The sequence below is a fragment of the Epinephelus lanceolatus genome, chromosome 21 (assembly GCF_041903045.1).
Source record: "Epinephelus lanceolatus isolate andai-2023 chromosome 21, ASM4190304v1, whole genome shotgun sequence".
NCBI lineage: Eukaryota > Metazoa > Chordata > Actinopteri > Perciformes > Serranidae > Epinephelus > Epinephelus lanceolatus.
This window is the reverse complement of record NC_135754.1, coordinates 19589378-19611740: the sequence shown is the minus strand read 5'-3', so window position 1 is coordinate 19611740 and position 22363 is coordinate 19589378. Positions and strand designations below refer to the sequence as shown.

At 38.8% G+C, this 22363-nt stretch overlaps 1 protein-coding gene across 1 annotated transcript; it reads right to left on the bottom strand.

Moving 5' to 3' along the window:
- Positions 1-665: 665 nt before the first annotated feature.
- Positions 666-12201, bottom strand: LOC144458318 (alpha-tectorin). Its single transcript, XM_078163685.1, has 14 exons — positions 12180-12201; positions 11397-11512; positions 10854-11132; positions 10677-10772; positions 7911-8067; positions 7139-7539; positions 6475-7051; positions 5800-6383; positions 5031-5583; positions 4348-4946; positions 3160-3320; positions 1947-2347; positions 1570-1766; positions 666-926 (listed from the first exon to the last, which is right to left on the bottom strand). The coding sequence occupies exons 1-14, from the start codon at positions 12199-12201 to the stop codon at positions 777-779; spliced, it is 4293 nt and encodes a 1430-aa protein (XP_078019811.1). The 3' UTR covers positions 666-776.
- Between the last annotated feature and the right edge of the window lie 10162 nt (positions 12202-22363).

Sequence of the window (22363 nt, the reverse complement as noted above, 5' to 3'; positions counted from 1 at the left end):
AACAAGAAGCAACACAAGCTACAAGCTAATGTTATCCCCGAAGCATTTAAGCAACCATTTCTAACTGATTCAGACAGGGCAAAAGAAATATCTGCGACAGTTGGTACATTATTAGCTGCTGATATGGGACCCAACTCTGTTGTGAAAGATGCAGGCTTTATGAACATGCTTAACATAATTGAGACCCATATGAGCCTATTTCAGACAGACTGTAATTCCTGCTTTGTACAAAAAAACCTTAAAAGCCCAAATTATGATGTGTCAAAAAACAAGGACATTTCTCTGGTATTTCAGAAATAGAAATACTTATTTTGTTTGTATTTGTATAACTACAGTACCCAATTTTATATTTTATAAGGAGCTGTTTTTGTTTTATGTGTTACTAAGAAGACACCACAGAACATGGGTCACTCAGGTATAGCTCCATCATTGTTCAAAGTCAAAAATAGATAATTCTTTAAGATGTTAGTTTTGCTTTATCGAAAACATACCGAACCATGATGCCATCATGTCGTATAAAACCAAACTGTTTATTTTGTTACACCCCTATTTTTATAGCTTTTGTTAAGCACAAATGTCATTTTAATATTTAGATATTACAAAACAAATTGTAATAATAATAATTTGTGACAATTTATAGCAAGTTTAATAGAGGTTCAGTTTTTGAAGTGGTGTCTCTTACCCAGTTATTTTACAAAAAAAATTAACCGCAGTGGCGTATACTTGTAAAGCCTTACAATACCAACCCCACACTGTGCAATCTAATCTGTTTAAGTTTAATCTGTTTCATCAAAACAGCCCAGCTGGCCGTTTCTGATGGTGCACTCTTGTGTAGAAGTGCAAGATGCAGCAGAACAGCGCAGGTCATTGGCAGCATGGCATTTACATTGCTGGGAGCAACCCTCTGTCCAGAAGGACTCACCAACCTGTAGCATGAGAGAAAAAGAGATGCATTTAAGTGATCAAATCAAGCATGTGCTACATTAATAAGACAAAAAGGCCTCTAAGGGGAAGAGGGAACAGGTTAGTGAAATCGTTTTTGACCTTTCTGTGGCACATCTTTGTAGTCGTGCCAGTTGTTTTTATTGTTAAATGATAGTTACATAGCTACGTCATTGTTTTCTGCCAAGCTGTCACTCGGTCTGCGTGCGGCTTTGCAAAACTGTTTCATGAATGTCAGTAATTTAAAAACAGTCTTTAACAGTAGATTGGAGCCAAGGAAAATAAACCCCAAGATGTGTTTCCTCTTTCCTTGTCTGACTTCTGTTGTAAATGCTACTATCCTTTTTTATCTTTGCGAGCACATGGAACATGTTCATACATATCAGCCACATTCTACAGTAACACACATTTACATTACTTGTGGGCTGGGCTGTTTATATTAGGTATAATACTCAACCAAATTATTGCAAGCCGATTATTAGAGGTATAATATCTTTTAAAGAATAAATAAAATAGAAAAAGAAAAATGGACAAATGGCATTGACAAGAGAAAGGAGGGGAAACAGTGAAGGTGTCATGGGGTTTTATAAATCTGGCGTTTTATTCATTTACAAGTTTAAGACTTACATTGTAGTAGAAGCTGTCATATTGACATCCGCAGCTTTCCGCAGGGACGCAACTTGTTCCACTTCTGAGGAAACCTTCATCACAGAAACATCCCTCAGAGCAACCCTGCTCACAACTGGCATCAATGCTGCTGGCACAGGTGTGACCACAGTCGGTACCACACAGCTCATAATGACTGTTGGCTGGACAGTCAAGTGCTTTATAAGTGAGAGAAAAAATAATGGATGTCAGATGGTTAAAAATGATTGATGTCAGTCAGTTAACTAACCCTGTACAAAGATGCAGTAGGTGAAGAGACTGTCTCAGAAAATACATCTCTGATTGTTTCCTAGGCTGTTTGTACAGTAGTTAAACAACACATTGACAGGTTGACTTACTGCAGGTGGTGTTCTGTCTCCAAGGGTAGATTCGAACATTAGCAGACTGACAGGCACTGACGTATGCCTCAATGGCCCTACACAGAACATCTTGGTCCTGGTTTCCCGACACACACACATCAAACACACAGTCACTGAAATATGGCGCTGGGTCCACATGCTCATGGCAGAAGCTGAGGGGGCCATCAGCTGCCTGAATCACGTCACACTGGGCTCTAGCAGGGAGGTCATTGGTGCATTGTGGACAGGAGGAGCCACACCCATCACTGCAAGTGTAGTTGCCTTCCACTTTCCAAGCTTTCCCAAACTCATCTGGAGTGGTGACTATCGTTCCAGATGGGGTGTGGAACTCATCATTTTGATTTCCGTTGAAGTTTCCACAAAGGCCACATGTTTTTCCACTGCATTGATGAAAATAGTTGAATGCCAGAGTCAAAAATATGTTGATAGATTGAAATATTTCTGATAATACAGTGTGAATTTCAAAAAAGTTGGGACACTGTGTAAAATGTAAATAAAAACAGAATGTAATGATTTACAAAGCTTTTTTTGACCTATATTCAATTAATTACAGTACAAAGACAAGATATTTAATGTTCAAACTGATGAACTTTACTGTTAATTGTAGATATACACTTATTCTGAATTTGATGCCTGCAACACGTAACAAAACTTTTGGACAGCAGCATGTCTACCACTGTGTTACATCACCTTTTCAACACTTGGTAAGCATTTGGAAACTGATTACACTAATTGTTAAAGTTTTGAAAGTGGCATTCTTTGCCATTCTTGCTTGATACACAACTTCAGTTGTCTGACAGTTCAGGGTCTGTGTTGCCTTATTTTGCACTTCATAATGCACCACACATGTCCAAAGGGTGACAGGCCTGGACTTCATGCAGGCCAGTCTACTACCTGCACTCATTTTACTACGAACCACATTGTTGTAACACATGCAGGATGTGGCTTGATACTGAAATGTGGTGCAGGCATCAAATTCACAATGAGTGTATATTTTTAGAAAACTTAAAGTTTATCAGTTTGAACATTAAATCTTGTCTTTGTGCTGTCTTCAATTGAATATAAGTAGAAAGAGATTTGCATATAATTGCATTCTGTTTTCATTTACGTTTTGCAAAGCATCCCAGACTTTTTGGAATTTGGGTTGTATTTATTTTCCAGACTACTATGGGCTACAATAAATGGCAGTTACCTGTAACTCGGTGGTACAGTGATAGATACTGTACTCCATCCATCGTATGTGACAGTCAGGCCAAAATCAGTACTGACAAACGTGCGAGATCCACTTGCATATATAAAAACTTCACCTCCATTCAAGAGAATGAGAGGTAAGTTTTTAGTCACTCCATTCACCTTTAACATTAGAAAAACAAAATTTGAAGAACAACCGTAGATTAGTAATTGTGTTGCAACAATAAAATACTCGATTTAACTTTGACTTGGTATTCATGACTTCAGACTTAACTTAGACTTGAGGCAGTTGACTTAAGAGGACTTTTTTTATTTAAGTATTTCATATTTTCATATTCAAGTATTTAAATCCTTACTAGTACTAAAACCACACGGTAAGAGTACTCTACACAAGTAAAAGTCCTGCATTAAAAATGTTACTGAAATAAAAGTATGTAGGTATGACAAAAAGGTACATAAGTATTAAAAGTATAAAACTGCCCCCTTTGTTAAAGTCTACTGTTATATATGATCTCATTACATGATTCTGACTCATGCATTAATGTAGAAGCAGGATTTTACTGGTTAAAGTGGAGCTCCTTTTGATTTTTTAGCTAATGGTTATTTTCATTTTGGATTAATCTGCTGATTATACCCTCCATTAGATTGTTTTGTTTGTAAAAAATCTGGAAACAGTGAGAAATGGCATCACAATGACCCAGAGCCCAAAGTAATATGTTCACAATGTTTGTTTTGTCCAGGCAACAGTTCAAACCTTAAAATCCCCACATTTGTAAAGCTGGACGCATGAAATGTTTTTGCATTAAAAATAACATAAATGATTATCAAAATCATTGCCAATTAATTTTCTGTCAGTTCATTATTTGACAGCTGTACTTTTACGTTTTCATATATTTTGTGTGAAAAAAATCTATCTATTAATTTGTAAAGTTACTTGTAACTAAAGCTGTAGAAATGTAGTAGAAGTTGACAGTAGCATGAGGGGAAAAAACCCTCTGATTTGTATTTACAGTACCTGAGTAAATGTATTGAATTACTTGCCTCGACTTGCTTGACCTATTGCAAGGATTTGACTCGCTTGATTCTCACCAAAGTGACTTGGGACTTGTTTGAGACTTAGGTTTAGAGACTTGGTTGTGACTTGCACATGTGTGATTTACTTTCACCTCTGTCAATCTGTGTAACTTACCTGTATCGTACTGTTGGCTTTCCTCGACATATGCACTTGATAGCCCAACACATTCACAAAAACGTCAGCTGTGACCAACACTGGCAGCCCTCTCCACAGCTCATTCTTAGCCTCCACTGAAAATTGATGGAGTTCATCAGTGGCATCACAAAGGGTCACTAGAATATAGCGGCAGGTTCCCTGGAAGTCATAGGTCTTGCCATCAAAGGTGAGGTAGTGAGGGTCTCCAGAGGCAATGCAGGTGCCATGAGGGTTGGGATGGCAGCCAAACTCACCGTCCACCACACGACAGGACTCCTGGGGACCACAGGAGTTGGGGATACAGTGGACTGCCCCAGAAGTACCATCACAGGTACACAAGCTTTGGCACTCCTCACCATCCGAGAACTGTTCACCACCTTGCCAATAGCGTCCCTGGTGAAAGCAACCACAATGTGTTGATGGTATGCACTGGTTGTCATTGAGGACAAAACCAGCATCACACTGGCAACCCTCCTGGCACACAGTGTCACAGGCAAAAGGGAAAGAGAGGCTGGGGCAGGTGGAGGGACAAGACGCTCCACAGACTTCATAATGGCTGTTTACAGGGCAGTTTTGCTCTAGAGAAAAACAAAGGTATTCATTCAACACAAGCATTAATATTATATCAAGGCCACTTACAACAAAGGGGACATAGTGCTTACCACAACCAGTTGCATCCCTCCAGTGTTCAAGGGCCACACCCTGCTGTTGACACATTAGTGCATAATCTCGTAGGACCTCACATAGTGTTGAAGCTGGATCTTTAGAGGCCCTCATGATCTCCACACATGCATCCACATGCTGACGTGGGTCCACCTTGGCCCAACACTGGGCAAATGGCCCATGAGGTGAGCCAATAATGCCACAGTACTCAGTGGAATTGTAATGTGTTGTAGAATTCTGATTTATATTTTCCACACAGTGTGCAGCGAGGGAGCCATCTCGCCAACCGTCCCCAAAGTCCTGAGAGCTGTTGACCAGAATGCCATTGGGTGTGAGGAAGTCATCATGTGGGTTAGCATTGTAGTTGCCACAGAGTCCACCCAGTGAACCGCTGTAGATAACAGGTGCAGTGATACGCACAAAGTGAGGCCAGACTGTCTGCACTGTCACACCGAAGGAGGTGCGAAGGATGATACTGTGAATGCTGCTGTGGTAGATTTGGACTCGGTTGGACGCTGAGCTGAATGGAAGTCTGATCCGCTGACCGTCAACCTAAAGGGCCATTTAAACAACCAGTGTCAGATTTGATTGGTGACAAAAAATTTCTGTTTTCATCAACATCATTTTTAGAACCCTCTTTTTGGAGAAAGGGTTTTCTTTTAGGTGTAAAATAACATCACAACTGCAAGACAGAGATCATTCTATTTTTTCATAAAACTTTTCTCTTGAGTCACCACAAATTTATCTTGAAATATATCTGTGACTTACCCGAACTTTGCTGCTATCTGTCATTTCAATGGAGATTTTTATTCCCTCTGCCTCAAACTTTAGTACCTGGGCAAAACCCTGCTGGCCTCTGGGCACTTTTTCTGCTGTCACCACAAAATGTGGGTGACTAGACAGTCCCATTACTTTGGCCAGGGTCAATCGACACGCTCCAGGATACTGGTATGTCAGTCCATCAAATGTTTGATATGACCTTGGGCCTCTTATCCAGCATGTTTCATAGTTGTTACGTCTGCATCCTCTTTCACCTTCCTCCACCGTGCAAGACTCAAGTGGGCCACAAGCATGGGAACGGCAGGTCATGGAGCCAGATCTGCAGCTACAACGCCTCCCACAGTCCTCGTCTAGTATTACAGTTTCTCCAGAGCGGTAGTAGCGACCCTCAAAGTTGCAGCCGCACTCAGAATGAGGGACACAGACTCCAGCACTGAGAATGTAGCCTGAATTGCAGATGCAGCTCTCCTGGGGAGGGAGAGGACAGTTGTGGGTAGAATTGGGATTGACGCAGGTAGCTGGACATCCTGTGCCTTTGGACTCAAAGTGGCTGTTGGCTGGGCAGGGGATTTCTAGACAAAACAAAACAACATTGATCTTTATGTAATGGACATTTTACCCAAAAGATTATTTGAAATAATGTTGATTGACGGACAGACATACCACAGAAGCCTTCTCTCCTCCAGCTTGGCAGCTGTATACCGTTCTGTTGACACTGACTTGCATATGCACTTAGTGCTTGGCACAGAATGGATTGGTACCATCCTCCCACACACAGATCAAACACACAACTCTCCACAAAGGTCTGAGGGGGAAGTTGTTCATGGCATGCAGCAAAAGGTCCAGAAGTACTCTTGAGGATACTGCAGTGGGCACTGTCATTGTATAACGCTTTCTGAGCCTCTGTGCAGGCAACACAGTCCAGACCTTCACAATGCGGATCACAACCGGGCTCATCATCTCCTGATGCTTTCCAACTGTTGGCAAAATCCACATCAGAACTCACAAGCTCGCCTTGGCGGGTGCTAAAGTCATCCTCAGGATGATTGTTGAAGTTTCCACACAGGCCACATGTTGCATTCTGGTAAGTGTAGGGCACATTGATCGAGACATAATGGTCGACGTCATAAGACACCTCCAAGCCAAAGTCAGTGCTGACGATCACAGAAAAACCTGACTCATAAACCTGGACCTTGCCATTGCTAAGGGAGATGGGAGTGGCTGCAAAGTTTCCATTAACCTGTAAGCATAACAGCAACTATGTCAAAAGAAGCAAAATCATATTTGGAATTATAGTTTGAGTTTAAGTACAGTCAAAAACACTAACCTTAGCCTCGCCACGACGTCCCTTGACTATCTCAATTGTTTCATCATAGACAAACACTTTTAGCAGTTGTGTCCAGGAAACATGAGTGCTGCCCCGGTGCTGGTTTTTGCCCTCTACTCTGTAGTAAGGCAACCCATGACCACATTGTTCTGAGAGAACATAGGTGCAGGTGCCCTGGAAGTGAAACACTGTGCTATCAAAGGTGTGGTAATGTTGATCACCACTTATGGTGCAGGTGCCTCTCTGCACCGTCTGGCAGGAGAACAGAAAGGCATCAGGTTGGCAGATATGGGAAAATGTGCAGGGTTGGCTTTGACATTGCAGGCCTGTTGAAGTGCAGATGCACCTCTGTGCACAGGTACTGTCAGTCCAGAATGAGTCACCCAGCAGCACAGGTTCACCTTGAAAAGAATCAAAGGAATTGTTGATGAACAATTAGATACAAATCTCCTGTAAAACAATACTGTTTGAATTATTTGGAGAAGAACACCTCCGATGTAAGGAAGTGTTCAATCTACGCAGTAATGGAGAACAAACACACATTAACCTACTTACAACTAATTTAATCCTACACTTAAATTTTAAGGTTCCAGAGTACAATATATCCTATTCAACTGCAGACACCATATTAAACATTAATTTGCTGAATAATTGTTTTTCAGTCTTGTGCTTGAATGTTTCAGTAGTGGTTGCCAGCAGTGCACATTATTGTAAAGTAATGTGCCTAAATTACAAAGAGTCACTTGTGGTCACCCTGTGTGTCTGATCCTACCATTGAAAATGCAGCCTGTTGATGCACGGTCTGTCCGGAAGGCCCACCGCCCTGGTACATTGACATTGCTGATCAGGTGGAAATCGCCTGTTGCACTGTCAGAGACTGATCCAGGGATGGAGAAATAATGAATGGAGTTGACTGTGTCGTAGCCAGCCTGGGGAAGAAATCACACTAAATTTGTATGTTTTTTTTAACATTTTGTAAATTTAAAAATATGTCTCATATACCACAATCACTATTCATTTTAGTTAAAATAACTGAAAAACATTCTGTATTTCTTATTTGATCTGTCAAAACTTTGGTGATTCTGACCTGTACACTGCGATTTGTTGGAGCTATTATCCCAAAGTTCATCAGCACAAATGAGTACTTGCTTCCAGAGATCAAGACTGCTTGGGCAGTTGTGCACTGGGGAGAAAATGGTTAATAGTATTTCATAATATCAGATGTGTGTATCGTTTAGGGTGTTTCACTATTTAGCACAATCTGACTTACTGTTCCTGAATTAGGATAGTAGGGCATCTCATACCATGTTGCAATAAAGACCCAGTTGGCTTTAAATTTCAGTTTGGGGAAGTACTTGTTAATGTCCCATGTAGCTTGTTGGAGGACACCTCCGCTGGTGTATTGGTTGTAGTAGATCTGACCCATCTGTCTGTTGTCGAGATCTGCCCAGATTGGAGAGATGATGTCTCTTGGTCCATACATGGGAAACTTTCGAACTGTGTAAGACGTCCATGGATTGTCAAATGTCAAGTATCCATTCTGGTTGACCTGAAAACAAAAATTTAGGTACACCGACTCTTACTATAAAGGAATCAGGTGATGCTGATGATAGTCTTTGACAACTGAGTGTCAACAAATTTTGGCATATCTTCGTTTAAGAACATTCATACAGTATTGTCAGATGTAACTTAATATTAACTATATCTTTGAACAGTCACTTTTTGTGAATTTAAATTAAACATTATGTCTCTGTTCTGCAGTTTCACAACACAATGGAAGTTACTGTGTAACCAGGGGTTTCTCAAAGTCTACAAACATTTAACTGTAGTATCTGAGCAATATTTTTACATACATAAATCTGCTTGTAGGTATGCCCAAAATAGTCAAAAGGTTGTTTTAAGGGTATTGGAGGAGGACTTTCATCATCTGCAATATGGCTTGTAATTCCCAACATTGGGTAGAGGGGTCCTAGAAAGAACAAAATTAAACAGTCACTAAAAAAGTACATTGAAGCTTGAAGATTGACCTTCTAGTGTTCAGTAGGCATTTCAGGATCATCCCAATCATTCACTTCACTCATCCTTAATACTCTTTGTTTGAGACTACTCAGCAAGACAAAAGGTCAGAGTTAACTTAAACTTTGACACACTTTTGAAACAACCTCTGACAGTTTTACATAACACTTTTTTTCCTATAGAAGTGATTTTAAATTTACAACAATGACCTAATGTCCAGATTTTACACATCATCATAAAGCTGACCCAATGGTGACACAAAGGTGTATCAGAAATCATTATCTTGAAATATTGTGCCAATATATACTGTATATATTTAAATAAATAAATGTAATCAAGCCATCGTTGTATGCTTTAATTGTCATGATATAGCAATCAACTTCTATTCTAAATCATGTTAGCCAACAGCCACATTGATAATAATACAGTATTATTATTCATTAGAATAATATCATTGTAATGGTCACATGACCTTATGAATTGAAATTATTGTGTGGCTGGCATGTCAGGAAAGAAAAATCAAGATTTATCTATCTGGGGTTCAACTTACTTGGGCTGTTGGGAGTCACAATGCCTGTAAAATAAACAAAAAATGAAACAGAGATACACATGTAAATAAACAGATATAACTAGAGCAATATCAGAAGTTTTACTAACACTGTAAAATTGAGGTAAGGCTTATTGACAAGGTGCAATTGAATTACAACAAAGGCTGTTAGATCTGCATCCTGTTTCCAACTTCTCCACCCTGCAAGACTGGGCCACAACCACAGGAGCAGGAAGTCATAAAGCCATAACTGCAGGTACAACATCTCCCAGAGTCCTCGTCTTGTATTATAGTCTCTCCAGAGCGGGAGAAGTAACCCTCAAAGGAAATACCGACCCTTAAAATAATAATAACTTATTAACCTGTAAGCACACCAGCAAGTGTGTTGAGTAGCAATATATATATTTGAATCATTGAAAAGAGTCAAACTGTAAGCATCAACATAGTCAGAATTTCTAATCTTATCCTCATCATGATGTCCCTTGATAAGCTCAATGGTTTTATTGTAGACATACGCATGGACCAGTCATAGCCAGGAAACATGAGTGCTGCCTCGGTGCTCATTCTTGCCCTCCATTCTTTAGTTAGGCAACCCATGACCACATTGCTCTGAGAGAACATGAGTGCAGGTGGTTTGGTCACCATGTCTGATCTTACCGATAAAAGTGCAGCCTGCTGATCCATGGTCTATCCGGAAAGCCCATCGACCGGGGACATTGACGTTGCTGCTCAGGCGGAAATTTGAGTTACTACCTGTTGCACTGTCAGAGAATGATCCAGGGATGGAGAAATGATGAATTGAGTCGACTGTGTCATAGCCAGCCTGGGAAAAAAAATTCAAGCTAAATTTGTGTGTTGTAAATTAAAACAAAAATGTCTCTAAGATTCTGCAATCACTCTATTCATTTGATTTACAGCAACTGAAAAACATGCTGTAATTCTTAACTGATCTGTAATAACTTAAGTTATTCTGACCTGTACACTGTAATTTGTTGCAGCTATTATCCCATAGTTCATCAGCACAAATGAGTACTGGCCACCAGAGATCAAGACTGCTTGGACTGTTGTTTGCTGGGGAAAAAAATAGTACTTCATTTTTTGATATGTGCATATCTTTCAGGGTGTTTTACCAATTAGAACAAGTTGACTTACTGTTCCTGTATTTGGATAGTAGGCCACCTCATACCATGTTGCAATAAAGACCCAGTTGGCTTTAAATTTCAGTCTTGGGAAATACTTGTTAATGTCCCGTGTAGCTTGTTGGAGGACACTGCCGCTGGTGTATTGGTTGTAGTAGATCTGACCCATCTTTCTGTTGTCGAGATCTGCCCAGAATGGAGAGATAATGTCTCTTGGTCCATACATAGGAAACCTCTGGGCTGTGTAAACCCTCCATGGATCATCAAATGTCAAGTATCCATTCTGGTTGACCTGAACACAAAAATTTAGATACACCAATTCTTACTATTAAGGAATCAGGTGATGCTGACGATAGTCTTTGTCAACTGCATTTCATTGAACTTTGGCAAATCTTCACTTGAGTATGTTCAAACAATATTGTCAGATGTGACTAAATATTGACTATATCTTTGAACAATCACTCTTTTGTGAATTAAATTTCAACATTATGTCTCTGTTCTGCAAAGTCTACAAACATTTGACGGTAGTATTTGAACAACATTGTTTGTTACATACATAAATCTGCTTGTAGGTCTTCCCAAAATAGACAAAAGGTCGTTGTAAGGTTACTGGAGGAGGACTGTCATCATCTGATATATGGTTCGTAATTCCTGTTGTTGGGTAGAGGGGTCCTAGAAAAAAAAACAAAATTAAACATCAGCCTTTTCATGATCATCCCAGTCACTCAGTTACACTTGTTTAACGCTCTTTGTTTGAGACCACTCAGCTGTGATTATTGACTTGCACCTTGTGTTCTTCTTGTTTGTGTGTTTGTTATGTGTATGTTATTCAGCCATTTTGCCTCAACTAAATATTTGACTTTTTAATTTTTGCAGTGTGCAGAGCATGTTTTGGATTGTATTTTTGTTCTAATATACACAACATGAAGAAATGCCAGAAACAAATAAACATAATTGAAACCATGAAGCACTTTGAAAACAAACACTACTGGTACTGTAGTTTTGAATAACTTAAAAAATGATCCATTGATATCCACACATTACACATCATTATACAGCTGACCTGATGGCGACATAAAAGCGTATCAAAAAATCACCTTGATTCATTGTGCATTAAAAAAAAAATTGAAATTGAAATCATTTTATGCTTGAATTGTCATTAATTAATCAATTCTATTCTAAATAATATTAGCCAACACCCACACTAATAATAATACAGCATAAATATTCATTAGAATAATATTGTTGAAATAGTCACATGACTTTGTGAAATTGGCATGATTGTGTGGCTGGCATGTTAGGGAAAAAAAAATCAAGATTTATCTCGAGTTCAACTTACTCGGGCTCCGGGGGGTCGCCATGCCTGTAAATAAAACAAAAAATGAACAGAAATACACATGCAAATAAACAGATATGTCTTGAGAAATATCAGAAAGAACTTATGTAAAGCTTGTTGTGAACCATTGTTAAACTACAATTGAAATACAGAAATGAGACAACATACTCTGGTACGAGAGTTCAGACCAGCCCTCATGTTGAAGTGGACAACATTAGCCTACTTGTTTACCTACAGAGCAGGTTTAATAGGAATAGAGTGTTGTGAAGGTAATTAATTCAGCTATTAATGGTTTTCTGCCTAAAGCCTTTCCCACTGCCTCCCCACTAGCAACTAAGTGACCTTAACTTAAAGATAGTATGTGAAAACACTAGTTAACGACAGCTCCCTTGTAAAATAGTAACTGGAAATTGCTTTTGCTGCAAGTATACTTTAACTGCCAGGAATATGTCACTTTTTAAGTCTAGATCAATCTACAAGAACTTTCATCTATGAACTTGACATAGCTGAACATGATCTGTACTTTTACAACTCTGAGGAGAGGCTACATGATTGTTTAAAGAAACTCCTTCACAGATTATAATGAATTCAGTTCACACTTCTACTTTAACTGCAGATTGGTTACTTTATCTTAGTTTTTGAAAAGCTTTCAGTTATAAAATAGAGGTATCAATCAGAGGTTATACACTACCACTCCAAAGTTCGCTGTCACTCGCAAAATTCATGTTTTCTTTGAAAACTCCCATATTTATTCATCAAATGGGTTGTAGTATGATAAAAAGAAGAAATAGTCACAATACTGTCAAAACTCGATATTATAATATTATTCCTCAAACTTTGCTTTTGTCCATGAATCATCAATTTGCAGCAATGACAGCCTTACAGGCCTTTTTGTTGAGATAATCTAAAGAAGTTTCCCCCATGTTTCTTGAAGCACATCCCACAAGTTGGATTGGTTTGATGAGCATTTCTTACTTAACATATATTCAAGCTGTTTCCACAATGACTCAGTGCGGTTGAGATCTGGTGACTGTATCGGCCACTCCATTATAGACAGAATACCAGCCCACTCTTTCACTCAATAGTTCTTGTAATGTTTGGTGCTGTGCTTTGGGTTATTGTCGTGTTGTAGGAGGAAATTGGCTCCGATCAAGTGCCATGCACAGCCTTCCTTATTCAAGATCCCTTTATCCTGTACAGATCTCTCACTTTCCCTCCATCATGTTTGACTGATAGCGTCAAGCATTCCTGAGGACATTCATTTGTTCTGAATCTCACAAATGTTCTTCTTTGCTATCCAAACACCTCAGACCATGACAACGTATTACAGTCTTTCTCTTTCCAATGTCTGTGTACATTTGCCCATTTTAATCTTGACCTTTTTTCAGCCAGATGTCAGATATGGCTTTTTCTTTGCTGTTCTGCCTGAAGGTCAGCATCTTTGAGGCACCTCTTCACTGTTGACGTCGAGACTGGTGTTTTTTGTGGGTATCATAAGTTTTTGGTGTGTGGATCACAAAGAAGAACATTTGTGAGATGCAGAACAAATGAAAAGATCATGGAGGAATCCTTGATGCCATCCAACTTGTGGTAGGTGTAACAGGAAGTATGGGTTGAATTTTTTTTTTTTTTTTACCTCAACAAATTTACTACTAGAATTCCAAAGGCCTGCAAGGCTATAAGTACTGCAAATGGAGGATTCTTTGATGAAAGCAAAATTAGTATTTCAAGAAAATCATTATTTACAACCTTGTCAGTGTATTGGCTATAATTTCTGTGCATCTTGCAACTTGCAAATTTGATGAATAAAAGTGTGAATTTTCATAGAAAACATGAAATTTTCTGGGTGACCCCAAACTTAGTGTAAACACAGAATTAATCAAACAGGTCTTTTTCCTGTTTTCCTATTGCTGTTATACTCACAACCTCCTCGGATGCTGAAGAGCAAGGCTGGCACTAGAAATGGAAAAATAGGCAACCGCATCTCTCTCAGAGGATTGAGCACAAACAAATGTGGAACCCCAATATCATCAGTCGACGCAGGTTTAGATGGAAAACTCAATCTTCAGTCGTTTGTCAGAGTGATGTAGAAGTCCCCTGGCCATCAGTTAGGACTCTCTGCATCTCTAAAACCCAGGGTACTTATACCTTTTTTAATGTTCCCTATATAGACTTCCTACGTTATATCATAGGTAAGCCTAAGGGTAACCGCAGAGAGCTTTAGATTGCGGGAACTTTTGCTACCTCATTTCTCGTATGTTTTCTCCTTTAGGTCATTCCGCTGGGAGAAATTAGGTTATGAGTCAATGTTTTGCTAATGGTTTTGCGGATCTATTAATCATGCCATCTATTTTAATTCAGTTACTTCCCTCTTTAATAGCCATCTGTACCCGCTCTGCATTCTCTGTGCTTTCCACCAGTTTTTCACTTCCCTATGAGTCATTGCATGGAAACTTACCCAAAATTTAGAATTTTTCACAGTTCATGTAATGGGAAAAATTCTATTCAATCCATGGGACCTTGCAAAAATCATATCACTCCACTCCAATTAATCTTTTTTATCTTTACTCAATGGGTCATATGAAATATTGTTGATTGATGGATGGACATAACACAGAAGCCTTCTCTCCTCCAGCTTTGCAGCTGTATACCGTTCTGTTGACACTGACTTGCATATGCACTTAGTCTTTGGCACAGAATGGGTTGGTACCCTCCTCCCACACACAGATCAAACACACAACTCTCCACAAGGGCCTGTGGGGGAAGTTGTTCATGGCAAGCAGCAAAAGGGCCAGAACTGTTCTGGAGGATACCACAATGAGCACTATCACTGTATAAAGCTTTCTGAGCCTCAGTGCAGGCAACACAGTCCAGACATTCACACTACGGTTCACAACCGGGCTCATCATCTCCTGATACTTGCCAACTGTTGGCAAAAACCACATCAGAGCTCACAAGCTCGCCTTGACGGGTGCTAAAGTCATCCTTGGGATCATTGTTGAAGTTTCCACACAGGCCACATGTTGCATTAAAGTAATTGTAGGGCACATGGATCCTGACATAATGATTTGTGTCATAAGACACCTCCAAGCCAAAGTCAGTACTGATGATCACAGAAAAACCAGACTGGAACCTGGACCATGCCATTGCTAAGGGAGATTGGAGTGACCTCTCAAGCAAATGTCTCTGTTACCACATTGTTTATGATGCCCTTAAATTCATCAATAGATATAAGTGTTTCTAATTTAAATCTTTTTGTTTTTGATCCCTTACAGCTGTACTTGTTATGGTAAAAGTACTGCTCGGCAAGGTAAATTTTTTTTTTTTTCTTTTACGTTTTTTCTTAATGCTCTTTTTTTCTGTGTTTAAACTCTTTAGTGAATCAGAGCTTTTTGTTCTGTTCTGCCTGAAACACGTCCCTATCTTCATCAGAGTTCATTCTACACATGAAGCTACAGACTGGTCCAGGTTATGTTTAATAGCTAAAGTTAAATGTGTCACGCAATTCATCACACAACTTCTTGGCAGTGAATATTTAGATAAGTATATGGAAGATCTGAGGTCTAAAATGATAAAGAGGAAATCTGCCCTGAACTGTCTTAAAAAAGATGAGATTCACTTAGCTTTTCTACAGGAAATGCATTTACATAATACAAAGCGATACATTTTTTTTAGGGAATGGGTTGGTCAGATTTACCTTTCATCACACTCAACAAATGAGTGTGATTCTCTAAATTCATAAAAAAAAAAAAATCTTCCCTTTACTGCCACAGCTTCTCGTAAGGACACTGAACGAAGATATATTTAGTAACGGGTGCTCCATGGTAAACATATTTTGACAAGAAATGTCTATTCCCCTTATGTCCCGATGAAGCCTTTTACTTACTTGATTTTAACTGTACCAGTAATGGACAGACCTCCATCTCAAGCAATTCAATTCAAAAAGGCTGTCTTAAATAATGATGAGTTTTTCTGTGTCCACTGTAAAAGTTGTGGATGGTACCAATGGAACCGTTCCATACTATCCCCATTTTTGGTCACCCCTCTGTTGGGGTACCTAGCACACAGATCTGGTACTAAAAGGTGGAGCTGTGAACACTGCAGTCTGTTGGTCAGTTGGTCAGTAGCGGGCAGTCACTCTGCTCAGGGCTCAGTTTTGGCTGGTTTGGAAGCTCATGTAACCACTGTTCATACCGTGGAGAGTTTTATTGGTAGAGTGTAACTATAAAATGAAAGGATGTTTTGCTGCCTCTTGCAACAGCTGGAGTCAGAGAAAAAAATAACGAGCTGGCGACGTGAATCCTTCAGCACACCTTAAATTTCACTGTGACAACTTTGAATACAAACAGAGCAGCCGCGCACATACAAAAAATGAAAAAGGTGCTGGACTAAATGAATAAAACTGAAAAAACAAAGAAAAAGAACTGAAAAGACAAAGAAAAGTCTGCACACTTCAGCTCCCTTTAGGTGCATTTATTCCAACATCCTGAAATGACGTTTCGGGCCACAGGTGCCCTTCTTCAGACTGAATAATACAGCTGTAGGATGCCATTTTTAAAGCTCCAAACAGGTCACATGAGCAATAAGACCGTGAAAATACAAAATAGAAAAAATAGAAAAAAGATAACACTATACACAGCACACAAGAACAAACATCAGGCTGTAAGGCCATCATACTCAGTTGGCTAAATGTATAGAGGCGCCTCTATGAAATAATCAATATTTAGGATGATAGAAAGATAGTTTTTTTTTATTTTATTTTATTTTATTTTTAAAAAGAAAAAAACAAGGTATTATGTTTAGTACAAAAACTTTTTTTCAAAAACATCTTTTAACACCTTTTCAGTACCAATAACCCTGGGAAAGAACATGGACAGGCTTGTATATATACACACCTAAACACACATAGTACAATGGAGGACATAGAACACAGCAGCACAGACAAGTATAGCTTAGCACCAAATATTTTACTGTGACAACTTTGACCATTACTTTAGATTTTAAATGACATACACTTTTAGCACTGAGTGAATCTTTAAGTGTTTATAAATTTAGACCAGGATGGCATATATCTCAATCCTCACTTTGAGAGAAAAAAAAAAACAAAAGCATTGTGGAGCGTTGTTCCTGTGGTCTCCGGCAACACTAAACCCCCGAGCTTGCCTGAGAAGGACTACATGCACAAACCCACTATTTTTAAATATCCCATGGAGAGAGACTCTCAATGCAGCCTGTTCTGAAAATGTCAGCATGCAACCCCGTTCTGTGGACGACAGCTCCGCCCACATTTAAGGGTACTGTTTGCGGTGGAAACACTAGGGTCTAGGTACCATGTCTGAAGGGTTACTTTTGGTTCCAAAGGTACCATACTGAACGTGTTTGGTGGAAACGAGGCTTATGTGTATAAGAAAGCCAGTTCGCTGGAGTTTTTAAATGGCTCTCACTTGCTAGAGACATTTTCTCTGGATCACAAAGGGCAAAAGCATTTTATATCTGAATTTTATTCTTAGATATTAAACTTGCATGGTTAAAAACATCGTGGTTGCTCAAATACATGACAGATGATGGTGTGTGGATTGCATCCCAGAATCTAAATCTGCAATAGACATCAACAGTTACAATATAATATCCTACACAGTATCTATATGCCACCATATATTTTCAGTAAGTAAAAGGCAGGATTTCTACCAAATTGTCCCAAATGTAAAATTCATGCAGGCACTAGGTTGCATTGCTTTTCAGAAAGCAATAAAATTCAGTTATTCTTGAGGGCAGTATGCGCAAACGTCAGTACAGCAATATGTCAACAGGTGTAAGCAAAACCACTTCTGCTTGTAAATGTCCCTAAATCACTTAAATAATATGAGGAAATAATTCAGTTGCCTTTAATGCTGGTGAGGTAAGCCATTATCATGAAGTGGGTGGCGGATGACTGTCCTTTGTTTCTATGTGGAAATCTTTGGTCTCTAAGGCTGTGACTCTGGAAAGAAAAGGACAATAAATCGATGGAAGAACTCCTCTTTTTCTGCAGAAATGGTTGGAATTTCTGGGACTTAAATACAATCTGGACTTACACAGATAAAAACTAAACACTGTCAAACAATGTCTGAGTTGTGGACATTGGATATGAATCTGATCGACGTACATAATAACTATTGTGCTTCTTAATATGTAAATGCAATGCCTCCTTTTTTATGGACCAGCCTTGTAATGCTGCTACGTAATGTAATGATTTGTAATAAATAATGTCTAATACTCTTAAATGTGGGCAGGGTTGTTGCCACTCCCTGCTCCACCCAGCACTCACCGTATTTCCTCATTACCAGCGACACAGAGGGAAGTCTGCACCTCGTTTATCGTCCACAGAACACACATCGGGGTGGAACTCCACCGTACATGATACAGAGAGCAGAGGAGAATTGTAATTGGCGACATGTAGAGACAGAAATGACATGCCGTTGTGTAAATAAGATAAATAACATGAGGCTATTTAGTTTATTTAATAAAAGAACAAGGTATAGACCTTTTCTATAGGAAAGGTAACCTTAAATGACTTCAGTTGTGATCTCTGTTACCCTCTAATATAATGGAAGGGGAAACACTGTACCATCCACAACTTCTCACAGTGGAAACAGAAAAGAAGCGTACTGTATGCATGCCACACCTAGTTGCCAATTTATTAGGCATGCATAGCTGAGACTAATACAGTACCATTACAATAATAGCAGACAATATTAAAAAACAACAATACTAAAGACGTGTGACAAATCCTACTTTCATGAAGGTTATAAATGTTCAGTGTTTGTGGTTTTAGAGAGATGTTAATTTTAAGGATGTAGTTTTTGGTGCTATTGGACTGTACAGAGAAGTATTTCTATTACCTAACTATTTAAGTTGTTACAGAAGTAGCATTAAACAAGTGGGATTAATATTTTGACTGCACACATGGTCTTGAAAGTTAATCTGTTCTCGGCTGAAAGGGTTTTTTTTGCCCAATATGCTGAACTTGTTTATAATTACTTGCTTATACTTAACCATGATGTGACTGATATCGTGCCAGAAACAAACTATTAGATTGACAGCCACAGTATGCTACAGGGACACACCCTCACCCTCAGACATCCCTTAGAAGCAACCTGCTCCCGAGTGGCATCGGTGAAGCTGGCACAGGTGCACATGCTTCATCATGGTTGTCAATTGTTATTTATATTTTTATCCTGCATGCTTTTCTCAGCACATGCAGAGGAGTAACACCAGCTGAACATGCAGTTCCACAAACTAATTTCCTGGTTGATAACCTGAATGCAGCACTTCTTAAGAGTTTTGGCATGACACTTTTTCCTAGTTGAACCAGTGCAGTGAGACGAAGTGTAACCATGTACAATAAGAAACAAAAACACACAATAGGAGTGACGACACACTCTGTTGAACATAGAGCTGCATTTGCAACAAAACCTGATAGCGAGCGATAAAATGATAAACAGTTAAATAAAACTACTCATTGATTGATAGTTAACACATTTTCTACTATCATTCCTATTTGTAAATATTCAGGCTGATCTCTTTCTTCCTCTGGAGCTTGCCACATTTCCAACTGACTGCTGGATGCATCTGTTTGTTCTTACACCATTAAACAACACAATTTCTACCTATTGTAAGAATGTATACATATTTGTGTTGAATTTATTGTATAAATCATAATAATTATAATAAAGCACTAATAAAACAACGCTAAACTTGATTTATACAGCATTTTTTTAAACAGTTTTAATAAAGTGTTACATATGAAAATCAAGATGAAACAAGTCAGCACAATACAAATTAATTCAAATCTACTAGGCCACATGTTGCATCCAAAAATACTATAGAGAATGAAGTAGAATAATATACATAACAATGACATGATATGAAATGGATGAATAGGTTGAAATAAACAAATACAGATTAAACATATTAGAACTAAAGAAAAACAAATATGACATTAATAAAAGGCCAGTATATGATACAGGATACTGAAAATGCCTTCACATGATAAAAAATTTGCTCTTCACTCACCACGAGGTACAGCGCAGAACACAGCGCAAACACACATTTAAGCTAATTTCAACAGAAGGACCTGGCAATTGCTATTCAAATCAGATGCTTGTGATATGAAGTGTAGCCTTTGTCACTGTCTGTCTGACATAGCTAACATATAAAAACAGCTATGCTAACTTTAGCATTGTATTGGACTGTTGCGAGAGGTTTTCTTCTGTCACTCTCTAACGTTACTTCCTCTGCTTGTCACTACTTGCTTCTGGCTACGTTACATACAGCTGTTAGCTCAGTGGTTGCGCTTTGAACATCAGCAGCAACTGAGGTCAAATTTAAGGTAGCTTTTAACCCTACAAAATAACTTTATCACATTTGCCTAAATTGTAACTATATTCACACAGTAGTAAATGAGATAGATGATCTGTGAAAATAAAAACCATGTTCTTTGTAGCGCTTTAAATGACCTTACTGTGTGTAAATGAAAACAGCCAATCAGAGCCGAGGAGTCTCTAACACAGTTGTCAATCATGTCAATCATGGCTTATGAACTGAGGTCAAACTAGGTAGTGCTGATCAAACATTAATCAAGATTCAGTGACTGTATTGCCAGTGTCTCCCCTCTTATGTTTTCAGAAACATATTTTAGTGCTGTTAGCTGTAAAATGAGAAAATTGGTTTTGCTGGTGGGCGGTGCGTTCTCATTTTACAGCTAAACAGTACAGCAAAATATGTTCCTGAAAACATTTATGTAGTGGCTATCCTTAGTCTGCATTGTTTTCATCTTCATCTTAATTCACTTCCATAAATAACCACATCTTAAGGAGACTGCTTTACGCATTGAGTCGGCTCGGTAGCGACACCAACGAACTAACGGTAAAACATACGTGATGCTCCGCTATTCTCGTTTATTTTCTCAAACTGAACATTTCACAATAAAAGCTTTACTTCCTGTTCATTACATATGTACGGTAGCTGCACAGGACCAATATAAAGATCGGCAGAGGTCAAAATATACAGGAACAAAGTAACCTCACATATTTAACAACTTCTTCCAACATAATACTAAATATTTCTCTCTGTATTGTAGCAAGTCATACCATCTAAAAATAAACAAACTTATCACTAATAAATGGCACTTGCAGATTGAGTCGTGAAGTTTGATCGGTTTGACTGCAGCTCACCGAGTGATTGACATGATTGATAGCTATGTTGGAGACTCGGCTCTGACTGGTTGTTTTTGGTGCACTATGGTAGATTCTGGCAAAAGCCATTAGAGGCACTAGGAGTGGAGGAGGGACATGTTTTTTTTTTTTTTTAACTGTCTCTCTCATATACTTATTTCAGAATATAATGGCAGTTTCAGCGAATAGGACCCAAGTTATTTTCATAAAAGTTACCAACAGTAGCTTTAGATCTGTTGTTGTTTCTGTCAAACCTGACTAGTATGATTATATTGATAAAGACAGTACATTTCCTTCTTGTACAATGGCTGTTTGGGTAAGGGTGTCTTCTCTGTAATACCAGTTTATGATGTACTGATTATCAAATGATCAATACTTTTATGTGTTTGAATATCTAGTGCAAAGGATTTCAAGAAGCCTTCTGGTAATCAGGTCAGTACGTTTTAACAGGAACACACCAGGAAATCAAAATGCTTTTCTAAAAATCTTTTAATCTGCTTCCTTACCGTACCTCTGACCATTGAAAACAACTCTGGGAAAAACAAAACCTGCAACATGACCTGAGCCACAAGCAAAGGCAGACAACAGAGGGGCAGTGATTTTCCAGGTTTTATGAGCCAAAAGAAATCTACAGCACGAGAGTGAATTAAATAACCTTTACTGCACTCACATTTCAGCTTTTTGTTTAACTTACTGAGGCAAATTAAGAGTTTTCATAATCAAGGTTGCAGGGAAAATTAAGAGCGTGTGAACATTATGATTCACTTTCTTTTTTTTTGAAGTAACAATCATGTGACATACAGGAATCGTGCAGCTGCAGACATGTTATCTGTGACAGTTCCAGCTAGTGTTGCAATCAGGCACATCTTCCTTATGGTTCAGTGCCATATGAATGTTTGAAATTCTCTGCAGTAAAGAATGTTTTAAGATGATGAAGTATCTGTGACGGCTGCACATGAAAGACAGCCTACC